General features: G+C 32.2%; 1 protein-coding gene across 2 annotated transcripts in view; it reads right to left on the reverse strand.

The window, feature by feature from the left end:
• Positions 1 to 19997, reverse strand: part of KCNT2 (potassium sodium-activated channel subfamily T member 2) — a 537465-nt gene that overhangs the window by 42941 nt on the left and 474527 nt on the right. Inside the window, exon 25 of one of the 2 annotated variants that reach the window (XM_074222274.1) lies at positions 13546 to 13566. The exons of the other annotated variant lie outside the window; for it this stretch is intronic. Within the exon in view, the coding sequence (XP_074078375.1) occupies positions 13546 to 13566 (21 nt within the window). The remainder of the gene's footprint in view (positions 1 to 13545; positions 13567 to 19997) is intronic. 2 annotated transcript variants of the gene reach the window in all.

Consider the following 19997-nt stretch of genomic DNA (forward strand, 5'->3'; position numbering starts at 1 on the left):
AAAGAAGCAATTTAAATACAAAGGAAACACAATTACATATACATAGGACTTATCAGCTTCAACAATGAAGGATTGGAGAACCTGGAATTACATCTATTGAGGGGAAAAGGGCCTTGGATTAACAATCAAGAATTTACTACCCCACAAAATTCAGCATATTCTGTCAGGGGAAAAGATGAATGTTCAGTGAAATAGAGGACTTCCAAAATTTCTGGATAAAAAAGGTAAGAATTTGACAGAGAATTTAATTTCCAAATAAAAGAATCAAGAGATGCATGAAAATGAAAAGTAAAAGGGAAGAAAACAAAACAAAACAAATCTCAGTCAAGAAAATCACATTTTATACAACTCTATAAGGGAAGATAAAGCACTTTAATTCTTGAGAATTACATATTCCTTAGAATAGTTAAAGGATTAAATATAATTGAAGAGATTGAATTTAGAGGTTATGGGTATGGTTGGTTCTTATGTTTCAACTGAAGAGGTCCAACATGACATCACTATATTTGAGACAAAAAGCCCAGATGAAAAGCAGGGGTGTTTGCTCTGAACTTATGTTTCTCAGTTTCCATTGGCCTATTTTAATTCTGCTTTGCTTTTAAGGCTTAACACTTTCTCTGATGAGGGCATCCAATGCTAAGTGGAATGGAGCCGGTGTCTCCCATAACTTACAATCAATTGTAAAGTTCTTAAGAGAGAGATCTTCAGAAGTGGAGCCAAGATGGTGGCATTAAAGCAGGAATTTCCAGAATATCTCTTTCAAAATATTACAAAAACCTTAAAATTATATCTGAAACAAAATTTTAGAAAAAACAGGTCCTACAGAAAGATACAATAAAACAATTCTCCAGTCCAAGATAATCTGGAAGATCTGTGGGAAGGCTCTGTTCCAACAGGGTCAGAAGGAGCAGTGGTAGCATAGCCAAGGTCATCCAGCTTGGGAACAAAAGAGGTCCAGCCTTCCAACAACAGCCTATGGGGCACCTGGGTCCCTGGGGATGCCTTGAGTTCATGTTGGAGGAAGCAATTTCCAGACAACCAAACACAGGGATCACCAAGCACAACTTGGAAGATCAGTGGGAAAATTCTGCCCGAGTGAGCATGGAGCCAAGTAAGTGCAGCCCCAATTCTGTAAATGGAAGCAGTCCTGAGGAATCACCCAGCAGGGAGCTACCAGGCAGCTGCTCCCAGAATGCTCAACCTATGGAAGGTAAGGGGGGTGGGGAGAGACTGTTGTGATTTCCCCACTATCTCTGGAACAGGTCTCTGATGCTTTGTCCAGATCCAGATCATAGTCTAGGATCCCTATTGCCACAGCAGAACAGGGACCCTTCTCATGGTTACAGGGAAGAAGAGAGAAACACCAGAGCACAGGCAAGAGAGCAGTCAGAGTCTCTCATAAGACACTGAAGGAATTGAGGCCCCTGGGGGGTGGGAGTTATGTCCCAATAACACTCAAAAGCTTGGGGAACACCTCAAAACCAGGGCTAGGGCACAGGCTGGGGAACTGAGTAAACAGAAAAAAAGAACCTAACCATAGTTAATTATTTTGGTCCCATGAAGGATCAAAACTCTCACTCAGAAGATAACAAAGTCAAAGTTTCTGTATCTAAAGTGTCCAAGAAAAATAGGAAATGGTCTCAGGTTCTGCAAGAGATCAAAAAAGAGTTTTGAAAAACAAGTAAAGAAGGTAGAGGAAAAATTGGGAAAAGAAATAAGATCAATGCAGGAAAATCATGAAAATCAAATCAGCAACTTGGTGAAGAATATACCAAGAAATGCAGGAGAAAATGACATGTTACACATCAGTTTTGGTCAAAAGTAAAAAGCAGTGCAAAAGGTTAATGAGGAGAACTCTTTTAAATATAAAATTAGACAGGTGGAAAAGAAGATAAGAAAACTCTCAGAAGAAAACAACTCCTCCAAATGTAGAATGGAGCTAAGGGGAAAGTGATGACTTTGTGAGGAATCAAGAAACAATAAAACAAAACCCAAAGAATGAAAACCTAGAAGAAAACGTGAACTATCTCATTGGGAAAAACAATTGAACTAGAAAACAGATCTAGAAGAGACAATTTAAAAATTATTGAAAATCTGACCAGGAAAAGAGCCTTGACTTCATTTTTAAAGTATTTCTACAGTTAAATTGCCCTAATATCCTAGAAACACCTTCACCTTCTGAAAGAGATCCACCCTCAAAATAAATAACTCCCAGAAATGTTATGACCAAATTCCAGACCTCCCAAGTCATAGAAAAATATTACAAACAACTAGAAAGAAACAATTCAAATATGACATACAGTCAGGATTACACAGGATTTAGCAGTGTCTACATTAAGGGCTCATAGGGATTGGAATTTGATATTCTAGAGAACAAAAGAGCTTGGTTTACAACCAAGAATCAACTACTCAGCAAAACTAAACATGCTCTTCCAGGGGATAAAATAGACATCCAATAGGGCAATTTTAAATTTTCCTGTTGAAATGACCAGAGCTGAATAGAAAATTTGATCTGCAAATTGAGGACTCAGGTGAAGCATAGAGACAGTGAACAGAATAGGCAATTTATGAGTGATTTAATAATGTTGAACTGCTTGTATTTCTGTATGGGAATATGACACTGATAATTTAACTGAACAATGTCAATTGTCAGAGCAGTTAGAAGGAATATATGAAAGACAAAGCACAGGAGATAGCTGAATATTAAGGTATGATATATTAGAAAGATGGAGTCAATGGATGAAAAAGGAAAGTTCTGGGAGAAAGGGAAATGAGAGGCAGAATGGGCTAAGATTTTTTACATGAAAGAGTCAAGAAAAAGCTTTTGCAGTGGAGTGGAAAGGGGGAAGGTTAGGGGAATGAGTAAGCCTTCATTCTTATTGAAAAAAGTTCAAAGAGAAAACAACATTCACACTCAATAGGATATAGAAATTTATCTTACCACAGAGAAATAGCAAGAGGAAGGGGATATGAGAAAGGGGGTGATGGGGGTAGGGAGTGGGGGATAGGTGATAGAGAAGAGGGAAGATCTTGGGAGAGGGTAATCATATACAACACACTTTTTTTTGAAAGGCAGTGGGGCTGGGTGCCTCACCCAAAGTCACACAGATTTGAGCTCGGATTCTCCGGCTTCAGGACCAGTGCTCTTTCTGCTGTGGCACTTGTCTGGCCCACAATACACTTTTGAGGAGGGACAAGGTGAAAGGAGAGAGAGAGAATAGAATAAATGGAAGTAGGAAGGAAAGGGGGGGAACTACAGTTAGCAATAGTAGCTATGGAGGGGGGATATTGAAATAATTTCTCTACTTAACTTATGATAAAGATTGCAATTCATCCCAAATACAGAATGAGGTTATCTGAAAACAGACTAAAGTACAATTTTTTTTCTTTTTCTCTCACTTTTTTTTTGGGGGGTGAGGTTTCTCTATCATTCTGCAGGGAGAGTGGATTATATTTACTTTTAAAATAAGACTATTTTAGCAATGTAAGTAAATGAATGAATAAATAAAGTACAGGCAACATTAAAAACTCCTAAAGCAAATCCAGAAACTGCATGAACACAATTACAATGAATAATATGGAATAATATTTTTCTATAAGAAACCATGAATGGAATGAGTTACAGGAACTGATGCTGAACAAAGGGAGCAGAACCAAGAGAACATTGTACACATTAACAACAACATTGTGAGTTGAACAGCTTTAATGATAAAGTTCAGAAAGCTAGGACTGCCCTGGGAGACTGGCTATGGCCAATGGTATCCTCACCCAAAGGAAGAAAAACCAAACAAAACAAAAAATGAAAAATCCTTCAGAATCTGAATGTACATCACATTTTTTCAAAATCTCTCATGCATTTCTTTACTATTTCATGGCTTTATTTCTTTTCCCTTAATCCTAATTTCTCATAATGAAAATGACTAATCTATAAACATTAAACACAAATGTGTTTGTATAATATTCATCTGATTGTTTGCTGCTGAGGGGAGGTGGGTGGGAAGGGACGATGGAAGGAAAATATGTAACCTAAAAATATACATATGCTTGTGGATGAATGTTGAAAAATTTTCATAACATGTAATTGGAAAATAAAATAAAATATCAATTAAAATAGTAATTCCTTTCTTATATTATGTTGCTTAATTATACTGTCCTATTTGATTCTTACACATGATTTATAATATATTCAATATCTGTATCATTGTACTGATTGTCCAGCCTGTTCAGAATCCATTTCTAACTCATCTTTTCCTCTTAGAATCCTTCATTTTCTAAATAATTGTTTTTAAGTGATGCTTCTTAAATGAAGTCTTTAATGGTACCCACAATTCACAGATTCTTTCTCAAAAATTTTGCCTTGCATTTAGTATGTGACACATATTTGCATTATGTCTACTTTATATGGTTGCATTTATTTGTCTATGTACACATTGCCTTCTCCAATGTTTTTCAGTAAAAGAACTCTTCAATTTTATAGTTTTATCTTGTACTGTGACTTACACAGAATATATACTTAATAAATTGTTGTTGATTAATTGATGAACAAATGAATTCCCCACTCTCATACCAGGGAAATAGATTTACCATATCACTCTTACTCTCTAATTAGTATCATTTTGAATAAGTCCTGCTAAGAGGGAAATAGAATAAAGTACTCTAAAACCAGAATTTATTACCTAGGTTATATTAATCATTAAGCAACTCCCTAAATCAATATATAGTACAAGTCAAGATTTAAATAACCATGTAAAATTGACATGTTTCAAAATGTTTTATTATTTTATATAACATAATTTTATTTTCAAATTGATTTCCTCAATAGAAAGTATTGGCTAAAACAACTTGCCTTCAAAACAATCTTTAACCCCATTATGAGAACTTTTGAAAGGAAAATATTAGGTACAAAATAAGAAGTAATACTAATTCTCATCCTTACTTGTTATGCAAGTCATAAGCAAAATGGTTGACCTGGACCAACAGGGTAATTTAATTCTATTTTTTGCAGAATATATATATAGAAATAATATGTGTGGATGTATCTCTGAGCTCCTGCACAACAGGATCAGCTTTGTATCCTTGGAGCATATTGAGTTCACAAAAAAATATTTAGTACTACATCAATATTTCCAGAATCTAAGATTTCATCAACATGGTTATTCTCTCCACTAATGCCATTACTATGCATTCAACTTGGCAATAAACTTTTCCAAATTTAGTAAGTCTCATCCTTTAAATAGCAAAATGTAAGGCAGTGAATAGAACTGGGCTAGAGACAGAGATTCATCTTCTTGAGTTCAAATCTGGTCTTAGACACTTATTTGCTGTGTGATCCTAGCCAAGTCACTTTGCTTGCCTCACTTTCTTAATTGTTAAAATTAGGATAATAATAGGACCCGTCTACCCAGATTCTTATGAGAATAAAATAGAAAAATATTGTAAATTGCTTTGAAAATGCTACATTATTTTTCAGGCCTCAAAGATACAAATGAACTGAGACAATCATTTGCCCTACACTCTACTATATGGGGAGAGGGGAAATAAAATTCATAGTTGAAAGTCATAGGAGCTTTGGTTTAGAAATCACAGGGATTGAGAATGGAAACACAGGGAGATGGATTATCATACTCTTTGTAATAACAATGATGAGACTAATTTGATTCTTATTTCCTGAAACAATAGTCAAGTAGGAAATTGGGGGGGGGAGTCTACTATGTGCAGTTGATATGACAGGAGGGAAAATCCCTATGTGGGTTAGGCTCTGATCTTTTGGTGGATATCTCTAAGGCATGAAGCAAGATTTAACATTCTGGGACTCAGTAAGGTCAATGTGGATGAATTCCAATGCTAAGCATATTTTCTCTACAAAGTTGGGGAAAGGCAAAATTTAGGAAGTCTAGGTCTTTAGGATCATTAATCCTAATATGAAAAGCATGGGATGATAAGGAAAATGGCAAGATGCTCACACTGATTAGACTCTGCTATCTTGCTCAAAATTCTTTAGACATGCACTGCATTTCATATAATTCTGGTATTTTTGTATTTCTTTTTCACTAATAAAGATTATTTTAATAGAAATTATGGGGTTTTTTTCACTATTGGTGGTTCCCAGTGAGTTCCCTTCTTTCAATGCAGATAGGCACTTGCTCTGCAATTTATAGTCTTAGTGAATTGCCTAGGAATCTAAGAGGTAAAGTTACATGCTAAAGCACACACAGAAAGTGTACATCAAAGGGTTTGTACCTATATTTGTATCCTGTTGACATCAAGGTCAAGTTTCTATTCACTATGCAAAAATCTACTTCATAGTAAAGGAGGATCAAATTGTACTATAATTCCACTCTTCCCACAGTGCTTTTCCTCTGTCTCCATTACCTTAATTCCTTATTACTTTACCATAAAGTCTAGTAAATCTACAAACCATTACAAAGTCACTTTGAGAAGTCAAATCAATTTAAATTCATATATCACCATCTCTGAACCAGTCTATACATATAATAATAGCTATTTGCTTTTCAAAGATGGACATAAAGACTGTCCCATAACTCTCTTCAAAAGATTTCAGGACAGCCTCAGAAATGAGAGCAACCATTTTTATTCCTAAAGAAGCTCTAAAAATTTATTTATTTCATGTATTGCTTCCTTGATGATCTATGGTCATGAATGTCAGTTTGTAAAATATGTCAGATGACATATTCCATAACTTGAATAAATTTGGTCATTTTCCTAGAAAAAAAGACAAGAGAATGACTCGCCTCAATTTTAATCTCAATTTTTTATCAAGGAATTATTCATGTTGTATTTTTGAGGCAAATTGGGAAACATTGCAGAATTTTTCAAAAAGTCATTTAAATCAGTCATTTAGTAGTCTGCTTTTGTAAAATGGATTTATGAGTCTCTTAAGAATGGGTTTATGAACTCTTTTACAAATTTAGAAGGGGCTATCTTATTTCTTATTTAATATATTCAGAAATGTCACTGACAAGGGAATAAAAGAGATAGATGAATTTCAAGATGAGATAGTTTCAAAGAGTGAAGAAAGAAGAGCTTACTAGTTATCCTCTAATCATACGTTAAAGTGTCCTCAAATGTTTTGGAAAATGTAGTCTATGATTGAATAAACTATTGCCAAGTTACTTTGAGAAGTCAAATAAGTTTAAATTCATATATCCATCTCTAAACTGCTTCACTCAGATTAAAAAAAAAACTATTTGCTTTTCAAAGATAGACATAAAGAACATCCCACAACTTTACGCCATCATTTATTTAAGTATAAAGTATGGATGTTTGATGAGCATTGCTTAGAAATACTATTCACGTACTTTTTAGAATCATAAAGATAGTAGGAGATTTGTAGATCATCAGGCCTAATTTTATGATGTATCATTGAATTACCCAGAAAAGGTTTCTTCCTTAAAGATTTCCAAGGATGACAATAACTCTCTCTCTCTCTCTCTCTCTCTCTCTCTCTCTCTCTCTCTCTCTCTCTCTCACACACACACACACACACACACACACACACACACACAAACAGCTCATTCTAATATTTGAATCTTTTTATACCATTAGATTGAAGCTTTTAGATTAGGAAGATTTAATTTTTAAGTCTGAATTTTACTCATTTGCTTTGATAAAGTAATTTCATTTACTAGGTGTCAGAGATAGGGCAAAAAGACCATTACTGAAGGGTAGCCAGGTGGTGCAGTGGATAGAGCACCAATCCTGGAATTAAGAGGTTCTAAATTCAAATCTGGCCTCAGACATTTAACTATTCATTAGCTGTGTGACCATGGGCAAGTCTTTTAATTCCATTGCCTTGCAAAAACAAACAAAAAAGATGAATATTAAGAGGAGAGAGGAGTGCTATGGATAGACTTGAACTGACTCAGAGTTTAAATCCTGCTTCTGACATATCCATTTCCCTAAGAATTCATTTTAGATTCATATGGTCTTAATTCACCACTTTATTTAAGACAGTAGATTGTAGAGGAAGTGAAAATCTATATTGTCCATAGAATATTCTCATTTGGATTTTCTCAACCAAAAAAAATATCACAAATCTTTTGGGGATAAAATATGCTGCTACTTACCTTTCTTTAAATATATGGGGCAAATTTGATCCCCTTCTATTTTTTAATATTCTCTGAGTTTTTATGATACTGCTCTCTCCTGGATCTCCTCTTATCTCTCCAATCACTTCTTAGCCTCTTTCACTGGTTCTTCATCTATGTCACAAAAATGAACCATGGATTTTTCATAAACCTTTCTCTTGGGCCCTATCTTTCTACTCATTATAACCTCAGCAATTCCCTTGGGTTTCATTATTATGTTGATGAAGAATATTCCCATATCTATATATCTACAAATCTAATATGAATATTTCTCTTGGCTACAATTATATATCCACAATTCCTTTTTTCATATCTTAAATAGGTGTCTCCAAAAGTTTCAAAACTCAATATATCCTAAACATAACAATATTGATTTTTTAACCAATTTATCTTTATGAAATACCCTTTTATCATTAAAAGTATTGTCATCCTCATCATTACTCCATACTTACAAGTTTAGCATTATCCTTGATATACTTTCACTCATCCCACATAACCAATACCTCAGTGAAATCTTGGGATTTCTACCTTTAAAATATCTATGATATATTCCCTTCTCTTCAGTTCTTAATCACTAAACTTGTTGAGATTTTTTTTATCAACTTTTATATAGAATATTGAAAGTTTCTAGATCCTTCTGGGCTAAGTCTATTCTACACTTTAATATCCACCATGTATCTTCTCTGTTTGGCATTCAAACTCCTTCACTATCTGGCACCATCTTAATTCCTGTTTAAAGATAGGAAATTATACTATTATTATACAAATTATACTATTTTCTTCATATCTCTCAATTGTCAATTCTCAATCTTTTTCCTTCTTGCCCTATCTGCAGAATTTGTGATACAGTTGATGACCCTCTCCTGTTAGAGATCTTGACCCTGATCTTCCTTGATTCTTCTCTTTTCTGACCACTTCTTACTATCCTATTCATTGACTGTATTTTTAGACCAAGACTCTACGCTAGGTCTTTTTATAGCTCTAAACTCTCTTATTTGGCACCCATATCAACCACCATAAGTTCAGTTATTGTCTATATATAAAAAGATTCTAAAATAATAACTTATTTTCTGAGCTCCAGAACTAAATCTCCTATTGAATATTTCAAACTGAATTATTATTGACATCTCAAATTTATATATACATGTATATATACATACATTATATATATATATATTTATAAACTTACTGTCTTTCCTACAAAACACACCTCTCTTCTCAACTTCACTATTATTGTGGAGAGTAAGCCTTATTTGAAACCATATTTATTTGAAACAAATTGTTATCGATATTAAGGAAGCCATAAAAAAGATTTACTCAGAAAAGTAATTAATTTGACTATTTTAATCTGAATTATGAAATATATAATTTTTCAAATACTGACATTTTCTTATTGAATAACCAAGAAAGAGTATCTATTACATGATAAAATAATTCTAATTCAAGTATTTATAAAACACCTATAAGCTAAACTACTGTGCTATATGGTAGTTTTAAAAAGAGAAAATACATAAAAACATTTGCCTTCAAGAAGATTATAATTGACATGAAGAATCAAATGTAAACAAATAAATATTTAAACAACAATTTGAGGGGGAAAGAGGAAGTACTAACAATTAAGGGATTTGGAAAAGTCCTCTGGTAAAGGATAACCCATGAGTCAAGCCTTAAATGAAATCAAAGTTTCTAAGAGAGTTAAAGAAGGAATATATTCTAAGGGTGGAGGATCAACTGGACAAAAAGGAAAGAATCATAGAATGATGAGAATTGGCCAACAACACATGGATCAATTTCAGTGAAATATAGAAGAAAGCTGTGTGAAATAAACATAGCAAGTATACTAAATTCAGACAGTGAAGTTGAAAAGTTTTCATTGCATCCTAGAGGAAAATAGGAGCCATTAAATTATCTTGAGCAGTGGAGCAACATGATCAGGCCTATAGTTTAGAATAATTACTTGGAAACTATTTGATTAGTGTATGAGAGAGGAGAATGAAAGTCCAGTTTAGAGTATATTTGAATAAGGTTCAAGTGATGAAGACCTGACCTATAACAGTGATCATCTGTTTCAAAATAGAAGGTTGATGTAAAAATATGTTTTGAAGTTAGAATTAAGAAAACAAAATATAGGAACCTAAGGGAAAGGAAAGAATTGAAGTTGACTCCAAAGTTATAGAATATTATGGCTAAAAGGATGGTATAACCTTAACAATGAATAGAAAACTTTGGAAGTTACATATATTTAGCTGTTTTCTTATTTGTTTGATTGGGTTTGTTATTTTTTTGGACATGTTGAGTCCAAGGTGTATATCTCACTGGAGTAATCTGATAGTTATTGAGGAGGGACTGAATGGAACTTAGGGAAGAGACAAGGACTGAAAATATATATACAGATAGATAGATAGATAGATAGATAGATAGATAGATAGATAGATAGAGAGATAGATAGATAGATAGATAATAGATACAGATACAGATATAGATACAATAGATATATAGATATATAAATCCTGGAGTCATCAAATTCAAGATAACTGAACCACTAAGAACTGATGAAATCCCAGAGAGAGAAATAAATAGTAAGAAAAATGCTGTAAAAATGCCTCCAAGTATAATCATGCACAGGGACATGAATGCAGCAAATGGAAATGGATGCAGAAAATTAGACTGAGATGATGCAGAGAGATGGGAGAGTTACAAAAGAGTGTATAGGAGGAAGAGATGATCAACAGATTCAAATGCTATTGAGAAGTCAGGAAGAGTGAGAACTCAGAAAAAAATTATTTAAATTTAGCAATTAAGACATCGAATTGCATGTCAGAAGCCAGGGTTCAAGGATTTGAGAAGTGGGAGAAGAGGAAATAAAGGCAATAAATGTATCATGCTAATAAGATAAAGACACCATGATATACACCAAAACAAAACAGTGTTTTCCCAAGTCTTTTAAATTCAATAAAAGAAAAAAATAAATCTCATTGATTTTAAAGGTAATGGTCTGAATTCAATTATTCTAATTCTGTATTTTAAGTAGTGAGATATATGTGTGTATGTGCATATACTTATACATGCATATGTTTCTATTTCATCAATTATATTAAATTCCCAGAACTTATGTTCATTTTAGAAATAAGAAATATAATTAATATGATTACCTAAAAGAGGACATTTTTAATCTTTTTTTTAATTTTATTTAAGGCAATGGAGTTAAGTGACTTGCCCAAGGCCACACATCTAGGTAATTACTAAGTGTCTGAGATCAAATCTGAACTCAGGTATTCTTGACTCCAGGGCTGGTTCTCTGTCCACTGTGCCACCTAGCTGCCCTAAAAGAGGACATTTTAAAGAAGAAAATCAATAAAAATGATCATTAAAAAAGAATATATGTTGTACTTAGAAAATAAAAGTACCATGAAAGTAAATATTTAATAATTAAAATAGCAATAAGAATATTTTATGCTTATTTTTCAATTCTCATTCTAAATAAATAAATTTGCAATAATTCTTCTATTTTACATCTGAAGCTGAACAGGCTGAAACATTACTCAATGAATGATATGCAATATAATCAAACAGAATAAAATAAACTTATCATAAAGACACATCTACATATGAGAACAAACACACACACACACACACACACACACACACACATACACACAAACCTTAGGTATAGATATTCCATGGCAATTGTATAAAACAAAACTACCTTCTTGCTATTCTTATTTCTCTTTTTTTTACAATAAACGAATCTACTTTTATTCAAAATATATGAACTTGTGCTTCCTGTGGTAAATCAACTAGCTAAATTGATCAGAAAATTAATGATTTTCTATGTCAGGCATTTCAATTAGTTTTGTTTTGTTTTTTCAGGAAACTTGATATAATCATATATCATATGTCCATCTATTTATATGTATGTAATTCATGCATTTGTATTTTGGTGTTGATGTTAAATAAGAATATTCATAAATTAATAATATCATTAAAGTGCAATTGGAATGTTGATACAAATATTATACAAATGATTTGATATAGTTTTAAATTAACCTTAGAAATACTAAGATGATATTTGTATAAACAGCTATTTGTCTTGGATATTTCCCAGCTTGCATAATTTGATACATAATAAACTAAATTTTAGTGTCTGATTCAATTATTTATACTATTGAGTTTGTCAAATGTCCTAAAGCACCCTGATATAGATGACAATTAGAAATAAATTATAAAAATTCCTACTCAAAAAATCATTATATTCCAGAATCTTTAGATTAAAACTTCTTCTGAATGCTTATAAATAATCGTTCACTTATCAAGCTCCATGTCAAATATAGGGCAGATAATTTCCATTAAAGTACATAGCATCTCAATTTAAAAGGAATTATGCTACTGTTAGATAATAAAGGTTATTCCCTAGATCCACAGTAACTATTTAACATGGCAGTTCTTGATGTTTAAAATTAGAGTGCACAAGTGCTGTTTTTATGGCCCTTTTATGCTGCCTACAACAGCTGCAGAATTTACTTAGTCTTAATGATCTGCTGTGATTAAAAAAAAAAGGAAGAAAGGAAAAACCTATTTTTCTACTCACTTCAAAAATCATAATGAGACTTTGGAGGATCCTTCAGTATTTAGGACAAATTAGACAATTCCACTATTAAATAACTAGAAAATGAAACCAAACCCAGGATTAATAGATTCAGGTTTGCAAGGCAAACTGTAATAGGAATATGACATTATTCATTTCCTTTTTGGACACATCTTCCAGAAACTATGATAGCAATCTACTTTTTAAATGATATTAAGTTTAACACAGGGAAAAAGTCACATATGGCCTTGAAATCTTGACAAATTTAAAATTAACATGCCATTGTGACATTAGAAATATTTTAGTTCACACAAATGAAGGTCCCATGAAAATTATTTTTGTTGTTTTTGCCAAATAGTTTTGGTTGTGTCCAACTGTTCAAAACTCTATTTGAGGTTTTCTTGACAAAGATACTAAAATGGTTCTTGATTTCCTTCTCTAGAAAATTTTGCATATGATAAACTAAGATAAACAGGGTTAAGTGACTTGCCAAGGGTCATAGGGCTGGTAAGTTCTGTGTGTGTGTGTGTGTGTGTGTGTGTGTGTGTGTGTGTGTGTGTGTGTGAGCATACACACATACCCATATACATAGATGGACATACAGATAGATAGATAGATTACCATTTTAATTAATTTTCAGTTTTTCTATTTTTTTTGTAAAATTCCTAGAGGAAATTGTAACCCTTTAGGTAATTTTAACCCTCAATTGAGAAATCAAGCTGTAAGTATCTCACTTTGACTCAATAATCCTACTCTACAAATGCAGAGATATTTATTTTAATCTTTGATATCCTATTTCTTTCCTTATACAAGGGGTGTAAAAAAAAAAAGAGACAATTAACATATACTTACTTGTGATGCAGTTTCTCGAGACTGACCCAAAGGGGGAAAAAAGAAAGAAAACAAAATACATTTTAAAGAATGACTGAACAGATATACACATGGACCAGTCAGAGACAAACAGAAATGATTTTACCTATTTATCAAATAACAATTTACCAAAGTAAGATACCTTATCATATGAAAAGATTATAAAACAGGTTTTTATATTAAATTGACCCCCCCCCAATTGTCAATGACAGATTTGGAAAAGGGGGAATGAGAAAAGTAATTGAAAGAAATGACCCTATCTGTTGAGGATCAAATTATTGAACAGTATTTTAGGATTATTTGTAAGTCCATGTCATAAATTCATGACTTTTATTTCCTTTTAAATGCAAATTAAGAGAAACTTTAAAGCTCTGTATATGGATGTGTGGATATTTATACATATATGTATATCATATACATGCAAACTATATAGTGTGAAATTGAAAATTAATATCTACTCTATTTTGTATTATTTAATAAGTATTTTATATGTGATCACTGTTTATCAAAACTTATTGGAGGGTGGCTAGGTGGCGCAGTGTATAGAGCACCAGCCCTTGAGTCAGGAGTACCTGAGTTCAAATCCAGCCTCAGACACTTAATAATTACCTAGCTGTGTGGCCTTGGGCAAGCTGCTTAACCCCATTTGCCTTGCAAAACCCTAAAAAAAAAACCCCACAATTTATTGGACTTGATTATATAAGCTTCACTGGCACAATCCATGAGCTGTAAACTTTAATTGATCATGGAACGATGTCAGTTAACCTGGTCATAAGATATGTAAGATCTTCCAGAGGATACTGATTCTGTATTTTCCCTATTGTCAGGGAAATAGGCATAAATAAGCAAAGTTTAAGGTCCCACTTCACCTTTCTTATAAATCATTCACAATCTTAGAATAGTTTGTGTCATATAAAGATTAACAGACTGCCTTCTGTGGGGGGTAGGGGGAGGGAAGCAAGATTAGGGGAAAAAATAGTAGAATTCAAAAATTAATTAATTAATAATTTAAAAATAGTTTGTATCACAAACCATTTTAGTATCTTTGTGAAGAAAAAATGGGATTCATTGATGACTTTTTATTGGCAATAGCTAGTCTTGTTAATAAATTGATCATGTTCAGATGTTTGTGTCTTAGTTTATCACAGATGTTTATTTTGTATATACAAAATGATATACAAATTCTGCATTTGGACTGAATTTAATGGGTAAAGAGTAACTATGAACATGTTTCTTATGCTTATAATGGAATTAATTTGATCATCTTACTTCTGTGCTACTTAAAATGCTCATACTTTAAAATGAATCTCCAGCATAATTTTTTATGGGAGAAGTTTCCTAAAAATATATTTTAAAATTTTTAATAGAGAATAAAAATCTAATATTTTAATGTATATTCAATAGACTTCAGTCTTTCCTGAGACTTAAGTTCCCAAGTCAGCACAAAAGGAAAAATATCTTAGAGAAAAATTAAAAGCCTCTGGCTTGATGGAACAATGCAAATAAATATATACTTCAATATTTATCATTGTTGTTGCTTGTCCATTGTCAAAGATGACATGACATGCAAGTGAATTGGATTTACAGGAGGGTGTGCTTTACAAAGTTATCATCTTTACTTTCTTCTCTAGAATCATCTGGGTCCAGTGGTCAAATATGGATCAGGACAACTGGAGATGGTCCTAGATGCATTTGGAAAACATGGCTTTTTAAAACTAGGTCTTTCCAGGACACAGTGTGACTGAGGCAATGCTCATTCAGTCATTAAGGTTAGGTGAGAGAGATGAGACAGAGACCAAAAATAAGCATTAAAAAAAAAAAGAAGTAAAACAATTGTAAGATTCTCAGGGTATCTCAGTGATTACAGCAGGTAAGAAGAAAAAAGAAAAAAGTTTCCTTTAAATTATGCCATAAATATGAATACAGTTGAGGACTACAGATCCTTTGGTATACAAATGCCCTAAGTTTAAATCTAAAATTAACAATGACAAGTGTTTGACCACTTGCAATTGTTAAAAACTATTGAGTTTGAGGGACTAAAATTTTCAAGGTTGGAAAAGTACCCTTTTCTCATGAAATAGCAATTCCTTATAATATTGATTTATTCTAAATTTTTAAAAAACGTTGCTTCATTGAGCAACCCCCGAATGTGTTTGTATATAATAAAAATAATTTATGCATTTATCCACAATCACACAACACACCTAAGCATAAATAATGCATACTTAAATGTTTATCTATGTATATACACACATATGTGTATAGATATGTACATGTCTGTATGTGTATAGATACATTCATGTGAGTATCCATGCAAGCAGAAACACTGGAATGCTGATAAAAATGGACAGTGAATTGGTCTGAGAATAGGAAGCAGAAAGAAGGGTGGGTTGCATTTAGAAAACTGCAAGGTCTCCAACGATTCTCTTTTTACTTCCTGGCACAAACCATACACTTTTTTTTTAGCATCAATATTATTTTAATTATGTAAAATGGCTAGACCGTGATCCAGCAAACATAAAAAAATCTCCAAAGTCCAATTTGTAGGTAACCCAAAGACCAATGAAAAATGTGTATGTTCATGAGGAGAATTACAAAATATATAATTTGGAAAACATCTAAACAGAAATTGTTCATGAAGATAGAGTAAAGAATAACAGATAACAGTCTCATATTGATCCTATCCACAGAATGTATAAAATGGTCTTGTACTGATGTTCTAAATCTAACATATGAGGGAATAGCCTAGTTAAACTCTTATATTCTATATATTTGTTTTATAAATGTTTTATGAAAGGACATGAGTGACAGTCACATAGAATGAGAAACTATAGATAAATTGCAATCTGTCTTGTTGCTACACATTGATAAGATCATAAATCCTTTGAAGTGTTCAAATAGATGGATGTCTTCTCTGAAATGCAATAATGTCATAGTACATTCTCATTGGCCCTTAGGGTTCTGGGCAAGATTTTTATATGTGACAAATGAAGACATAGAAGTCATGAGTATCAAATTACAAGTGTTATATTTTCCTTGAGAGAGTCAGAGTCTTAAAATATATTAACAATCTAGAAGGATGGGGTGAGTTTAAAAAGGTAAAACACTGAATATATATCCCTTAGGACAGATATAAGAGTTTTAAAAATTCAAAACAAAACTAAAAATAAATGATGAAAAAAATTTTAATTGCATAAGTATAGTATGGGGTAGGGAAGTTCATTATGAATCACATAAAAAGAGGGTAAATGACAGGTATACTGATTATATATCATCTAGGTAATAATAGTGATCAAAAAACCAAACAAACAAACAATTTCTTTGTAAATCAAAATCTCTTGACTTCACCTACACAGGAAACTCCTGTTGAGGAAAGTACTACCAAAGTAGGATTCTTCTAAAATTTAATCTTTTTATATTTTTGAAAGACAATGGGGTTAAGTGGCTTGCCCAAGGCCACACAGCTAGGTAATTTAATTATTAAGTGTCCCAGGTCAAATTTGAACTCAGATGCTCCAGACTCCAGAGCAGTGCTCTATCCACTGCATCACCTAGCCACCCCTACAATTTAATCTTAAAAGATTATCTGAATTACATTAAAATTCCGGAACAAGTTGTCAATGTTGTCTTACTTCTAACACTTATGTTTAGGAATTTTAAAATTTAACTTCTAAATGACCATCTTTTTGAAAAGAATATACTTTCATAATCACTAAAGTTTCCAGATGATGTAAAACAGTTACAAAAGTGAAAGTTTGGCAACAAATATGTCAAAATGAACCATTAATTTCTATAGAACACCTAGTTTTGTTCATTATACTTAAAAGTACAAAATTTACTTTTAAAAATCATTTTTTCAATATTATATATTCCTGAATCTTTAAAAAAGTCCATAGTCAACTCATGTTTTTTAATAACTCTTTTCAGAAATTCATTATTCAAATACAAAGCAAATAGTAAGGTAAAAAATATATACATATATACATACATACATACATACACACACATATATATGTACTTCTAGGCTATACTAACCTAATCATTATCACTTTCCCTTCTGGTTAGAAATGTGGGCATCTAAATCAACAACTTTTGTTTAGATAGAAATGAAACAAGAGATCAGATTTAAGGTTGCCTTCACAAATTCCTGAGAAGCTATTTTAGTGTATTTGGAGGGCAAGTGACAAGAAGTATAGCCTTATGTGCCTCTCAAGAGGTGATATCTGAAAGTGATGCAAAATCCAGTACCTGAAGAGTAATTGTTAATTTACGGTGTGTTTGTATGTGTGTTTGTGTGTGTTTGTGTGTGTGTGTGTGTGTGTGTGTGTGTGTGTGTGTGTATGTGTATTCACATAGGGGTATATGTTGCCTTTTATCACAATATTAACTCCTATTCCATTGCTGCCTCTTACATGCAGAGTTTGTAGAATTTATGTTTTTGACTTTTAAAATATTTGTTACTAAAACTCTGAATTTTGTGAAAATAAAATAATTTTATCATTAAAATTGTTGGCTTAAATCTTCTATGTAACAGAAATGTTTTCGCCCTCACTGACATTTGTACCAAAGTCCTACTTTTATTTTTCTGCTAGGATAGGTTAATATGCATTTATTAAAATACTTAATAATTACATTTGAAATATTTTTCTACAAAATGTATGACAATATTCATTTTTGTTAATAGCATATGTATAATACAGATAAAATTTCATATGTGTAATACAGATGAAATACATAATATAATAATTTACATACAGATTTTCCAAAATTAATATTTATAATTTGCAAGACCTAAAACTGAAACAAAGTAAATAAATATCTCAGTAAAAACTTATAGAAGAAAAATACTTTGAATCTAGTATAGATGAATTGGATGCTCAATTACTGTGATAGAATTCAATGTTTTTTGACTCTCATTCCTTTCCTCTTTTCAGGCTATACAATATTCTATACATTATTCATGTATTCTGTTATTTTTAAGTTTGGTCGCCTTTCTTTGTGGCATGAGGAGTTGATGTTAGTTGAAGCATAATTGTTTATACCTCTAATGCTAACAGCATATAATATTGTTCTTTCATTATAAGGAATTACTATTACATTTATAAACTTATCTAAATAGTATCATTCATTGGTTAGAACTCACTATGACCTGATTGACTAAGCAGAAATTCTATGAGCCATCTGTTAGGACATAGAAATGGCTTTGTTATAGGAAACACTTCTGTATAATGGGGCTTTAATCTATATTATAAAGTATGTATTTGACAGATCATAATTAACAGTACTGAAGTAAAATGCTTCCTCACATATGAAAATTATTTTCTCCTTTAAATTTTAATGCTAGATAATGTACAGATTGTTTTGCAATTATGAGTTTTACATTTTAATAGGCATGAGAAATAAACTTGTTTTATTGATATTGGGAATTCTGAGATGAGAAAACTTTCTCTAATGAACTTGTCATCTTAAGTGTTTTCTAGAGGACTGGGGTTAACTGATTTCCCAGAGTCACATTATTATTTGTTCTTTGTTCTCAAAAAAGATCAATGACATCACAAGGGTGATGTCTTAATGAATCTGAATAAGTCAGACCTGAATCAAGTTGTTAGCCTCACTCTTTCCTCCAAAACTAACAAAGGCCATTGGTAAGACAAAAATCAACATATCTGAATGGCACAGGATACACTGGATGACCTTGGCCTTACTAAATTAAGGACTCTCTCAGGTCTCAGTTTGTCTGAAGTAATGCCTATTCAATGACTAAGGACCAGGCAAGAATTTGGCAAGAGATGGCTTATTTACACTCATCCAAAGTCAAAACTTAAACAATGAATGACAGAGTATTGGTCTGGGACTGTTATTAGTCAATCAATGACCAATCAGTTTATTTAAAGGCATCAAGTACACATGAGCTTTTAAAAAAATCTGTTGTTTTCAGAGCTATATATCAAGAAGACATAAATGAAAACTGCAAAGGACAAAAATGAAACTGTACATATAAATAATAAAGCTATACACACAAATACACACTCACATATAGTTTCAAACCCTAAAATACACACACACACAGAGAGAGAGAGAGAGAGAAAGAGAGAGAGAGAGAGAGAGAGAGAGAGAGAGAGAGAGAGAGAGAGAAGAGAGAATGAACAACATTTTCTAACTTCTGCTTAAAATGGCAGTTGGGTCCCCAGAGAGCAGTTACTTTTTCCCTCAGTTGCATGAAAAAGACAGTTAAAACAAATATGTTCTTCTAAAAAACCTAATTCACTCTTTCACACAAATACACACAACATCCATGGGAAGAATAAGCTTAAACTTAGACCATAAAAGTAATGAAAAGCATGTCTAAGAAATATGTATGAAAAAAGATTAGTTGCCAAACCTGCTCTTAAAGCCTTCTTTGTATAGAGATCATATGCAGAATCATTTGTTGT

This window comes from Macrotis lagotis, chromosome 2 (assembly GCF_037893015.1).
Source record: "Macrotis lagotis isolate mMagLag1 chromosome 2, bilby.v1.9.chrom.fasta, whole genome shotgun sequence".
Classification (NCBI taxonomy): Eukaryota; Metazoa; Chordata; class Mammalia; order Peramelemorphia; family Peramelidae; genus Macrotis; species Macrotis lagotis.